The sequence below is a fragment of the Pseudomyrmex gracilis genome, unplaced genomic scaffold, assembly GCF_002006095.1.
Source record: "Pseudomyrmex gracilis isolate BER0280 unplaced genomic scaffold, ASM200609v1 scaffold_3560, whole genome shotgun sequence".
Taxonomy (NCBI): domain Eukaryota; kingdom Metazoa; phylum Arthropoda; class Insecta; order Hymenoptera; family Formicidae; genus Pseudomyrmex; species Pseudomyrmex gracilis.
This window is the reverse complement of record NW_018024144.1, coordinates 8,849-13,279: the sequence shown is the minus strand read 5'-3', so window position 1 is coordinate 13,279 and position 4,431 is coordinate 8,849. Positions and strand designations below refer to the sequence as shown.

The 4,431-nt window shown below is 37.7% G+C and overlaps 1 protein-coding gene across 3 annotated transcripts; it reads left to right on the top strand.

Annotated features, from left to right (window-relative positions):
* The first annotated feature begins 1,369 nt into the window (after positions 1-1,369).
* LOC109863204 (nose resistant to fluoxetine protein 6-like) lies at positions 1,370-4,000 on the top strand. 3 transcript variants are annotated; one of them, XM_020443423.1, is made up of 5 exons: positions 1,370-2,412; positions 3,067-3,241; positions 3,420-3,562; positions 3,634-3,779; positions 3,867-4,000. In XM_020443423.1, the coding sequence occupies exons 1-5, from the start codon at positions 2,395-2,397 to the stop codon at positions 3,922-3,924; spliced, it is 540 nt and encodes a 179-aa protein (XP_020299012.1). In that variant the 5' UTR covers positions 1,370-2,394; the 3' UTR covers positions 3,925-4,000. The 3 variants fall into 3 exon arrangements, 2 of the variants coding, with proteins under 2 accessions (XP_020299012.1, XP_020299013.1); XM_020443424.1 differs by having other exon boundaries at positions 1,375-2,412; positions 3,634-3,790; XR_002251301.1 differs by having other exon boundaries at positions 1,377-2,412; positions 3,448-3,562; positions 3,634-3,790.
* The last annotated feature ends 431 nt before the right edge of the window (positions 4,001-4,431 follow it).

Genomic DNA, 4,431 nt, shown 5'->3' with positions numbered 1-4,431 from the left:
CTTTAAAATGTTGACTTTTTTTAACGAAAAATGTATGCATATATAGAACCTATATGTAGCGCAAAGTTTCCGAACTTTGTTGCTGGCCGTTATAATGGCCAGAGCGTCTTTAACGGTATGGCTAATGTTGAAAGTTTTTAAAATTTGAATTTTAGTGGTTCTAAGAGTCTTTGANATTGTTAATTACGATTCTAATGTCAGATTATCAAAATTTTACATAAAAACAATGTTGTCAACCTAAATGAGTCTGAATAAGTAACAGCTATTACATTTATATATAAAATTTTCCTTCAGCGTTAACTTTTCTTCAGAACTAACGGCGTGTATGTAACAAGTTATATAGCTCTTTTTTTGTTTTGTTATTTTTAGTTTTTAATTTTTTTTTCTTTTATAGTTTTATTTTTGCATTTTTTATTTTTTTATATTTTTGTATTTTGCTATTTATTGTTTTGAAATGAAAAAATAAAATTATAAATAAATTTATATTTTGTGCATAGGAATTTACAGTAATGTTTCTTTTATATAAAAATTTTCAAAACAAGGTGTTACGCACATAATACAGTATTACGAGTGCATATGTACATACCGAGTTCGACGTCTAATTTGATGTAATAAACACAAATGACACCGTCAACTTTNATCAAGTACACATATAAATACATGCTTCTCAAGCACAGATACATTAATATATATGCTGTGACGTGACGCCTTTTCGGCGCCCGTCACTGTGTAGTTAACACGGCCAGAGAAGAGAACGGTAGGCTCGCGTCTCTCATGGTTTAGAGAGAGCGACCTACCTTCGTTGCGTGGTGCACTTAGATGCACCGGTCTCGCGTTGTCGGTGCGCTCAGCACCGATTTTGAGTACCGTGCGCCGACGGGCGCAAGCGAATGTTTCGCGTATATTATTGTGTAACGGCCGTTTTAAATTAATGTTAATTGCGTTGCGTGAGCCGCAGGGCGGCGTATCGTTTTGTGTGTCTGTGGTATTTTATTTTAGCGGCAAGAGAGAGACACCTAAGGCATCGGCGTCAACCAGGAACGACGATGGAAAGACAGCTAGGCAGGAGCGTACGACGTGGAGAGCAGAGTGGCGGGAAGCAACCGGTTGTCTCAGAAAAGGGCGGTCGGAGAAGATGCCACCCGGACACTAAAGACGTTGTCGGGATCCGACGAGCGCGTACGACCTGCCGACCCGATGTGGAGGATCAGCCTTAGAAAGCTGCGGAATCGTCTGCATGAATCGGGCGGTGAGGGCCCGGCGCAGCTCTACAGTCACCCTTGGAAGGACAACGCGGATCCACGCGTGTGACGATCGATTACCGCGCCACGCGCGCGCCACCTGATTGGCTGCTTAACATACTGCGCGATCTGCCATACAAAAGGAAATCAATGCGGTAGCGTTTAGCGATCACTGTTGCGCGTACCGTTGCTGAGGCGTGAGCCACCGGGGAAACCTCCTGAAAAGTCTCTCTGTCGCGGTAAAGTGCCGTTTGAAGGCAAGGATCGGTCACCAGTTACTCGAGGAGGACCCGAGACCGTGTTGTCCGGTGGAGGAGACGATATAGTTGCCAAGTAAAACCCGAGGCTAGCTGTCGACGCCGATAAGTGCCATTAAGTTCCTCACCCCCGCAACTGCGTGTCGCGTGTTGCTTTTGATATCGATCTACCGCTCCGATGACTCGAATTCCGTTCGTTTAGTGCTGCGGATTCGACGCGGAGGTAATCGTGGCGAGCGTTACCGGGACATGTCAGGTCTGCGAGGAGAACTGTGTATTTTGTCGTGTTGATAAGTAGAGTAAAGATCGCTCTCTCTCTCTCTTTTCTACGGTCGCCGCAGTCTTTCGTGTAATTATTCCTGTTGTTGTTCCGTCTTTGTCGCGTAATGTAACATTTGATTAATCGTACCGTTCGTTCGACTTTGTTGTAATTGAGTGCGTGCGTACATTGTCGTGAACAGTCTCGAGTCGAGCCACCGTTTTTTTTGGCGCATTCCGTGCCTATTGTCATTACATCTGCGAGCGCGTCAGCGGCTGTGTAAACTTTCGTTACCGTTGTGTGTCGCGGCTTGCCGCCTAGAAATAATACTTTTCGCTAAGATCCTGTTCTATTATTACGGTCACCGATATCTTATTCGAATCGCCGTTAATCAGCGTCGTGTGCCGCCGCGTATTGTCGATCGGCTCTGGCTACTTCGACTCGTTATTAACGCCCGTGTAAATCGGCGAAGCACTGCCATACCTTTGTCCATTGTCTAAATATACTACACTTTGTTAATTTGTCACGTTATCGTTACTGAGCTGAGTTTCTTTCTCCCATACACCCACAAGCCGCCTCCCGAACCCCGCCTCTCCGTTTTACATTCTGAGCTGTCGAGTAATTAGTATTTCGAGAGATGACCGTCACGTCCGAGGTAATTGGTGATATTATGCCGTGTGTTTGTGCGGCGTGATTTTCACGCCCAATTTTGTTCGTAAACTCTTTAGAGTGAGCCAAGGACGTGCCGAAGGTGTGTGCGACGCTCTCGTACACCACCCGAAACGGGAGTAACAAAAATACAAAAATATTGTCGCTCACAATGCATATACACCTCTTATATATTTTTATATGCACATTAAATAGTTACCTATCTTTGGCCACTATAGTGGCCATTGCGGTCNTCTAAAGGTTAAAATTAAATGCATGAAAGTTTATATAAATCACTAATGAATATCTTTAATTAGAATTTTTAAATTATTATGAACTTGTTTTTATTAAATCAAAATTATGAACTATTTTTATATTATAATTTTTGTTTGAGAGAAATATTTTATGTTAAAATATTTGTTATCTATATTTAATTGAATGCTGTAAAAAGCAAACCAGTGTACATACATCAATACTNTTTTTATTTNATTTTCATATATTTNTNGTATTTTATGTATTTTATTTCTAGATTTGTTAATATATGTATATATTTAATATGTGTATATATTTATATACATATATTAATATATGTATATATTTATATACATATTTGTTACTATATCTATATATTTATTTATTTGTAATCTAATGCAAATTTCAGAAAACAGTAATTTTATATTGGGGCGTTGCAATTACTTGCAACATACTGGTTTTATTCGGGTTGTATAAACGATATATATCTGTTTTGTCTAGTGCTACGTATGTGGCACTTAGTAGAACAGTGTGGGCCATAGGAATAGCCTGGATCTTAATAGCGTGTCTTACCAGAAACGGAGGTTGGTTTTTATTTGATAATAAATAGCTTGAGTTTTTACATATGTTTCTTATTCAGCATAAATTATAAACTAAACGACATCTTTTAGCTTAATTTTAACTAAACAATATCTGTGTGTGTTTNTGTACGCTAAGTAGCTAAGCAAAATAACTACTCATTCATCTATTTATTTATTACAGGTATAGTTAATAAGTTATTATCNTTCAGAGTTTGGATTCCTTTGAGCAAACTCACATATTGTGCCTATCTTTTACATCCTTTTATCATATATACAGTTCGTCTAAACAGCGAGACTTCTTTACACTTGGACATTGCACCTTTTGTAAGAATATAGAAATACTTAAAATATCTTCAGAAGTTTTTGATAAAATATTTATCATATTTTATTTTTAGATTATCATGTCTTTCGGATACTTGACAATTAGTTACCTTTTCGCTTATTTGTTGTCTGTAATGACAGAAATTCCCTGTATATTGTTAACGGGAATATTTTTAAAATCTTCGAGAAGAAAAAATACGTCTCCCAAAATCGAAATAACGTAATTATGAGGTATTACAGCAATAGCTGAGCGCTGATTTCTGCTAAATGCAGTCATTCTTTACTTTTCGTTGTTCTTTTGTTTTAGACTGTACTCGTATAAATTCAACCAATCAGCGACGACGAGACAAAGACAGAAATCCTAGTTGTGATGCTCTCTAACGCGGACAGCTCGCACAATGGCAAGATTCGTTCCATATTATAGTTCAGTGACTGTTCTTATAAAAGTGTTAGAAGTTTTAGAAATTTCATATCCATGAATATGAATATTATACTCTAAAGTTTCATATATATAGAACATAAAAATAATAGTCTATTATTGTGAACAATTAGATTTACGATTTCTCCAAAAATAGGACCTATAATACTATTATAATCTAATTATCACAATCATTTCAACCTAATATCGTGTTCCTTTGTATTCCACCCAATTAGTAGTAAAACACTTTATTTTTTAATGTTGATAGCATATCTTTAATTAAGTCATACTTGTCAATTGAAAAAATATCACATATAGTTCCTGGACCAACTTGCATTTGATGCAGTATACTTTCATGTGCTTTTAATTTAAAAGAAAATTGGCACTTCCGGTAGAGCTAGCGAGAAGTGTGCATGTGCGTGAAAGCAAGTAGCTAGTAGTAAAAAGTAGAAAA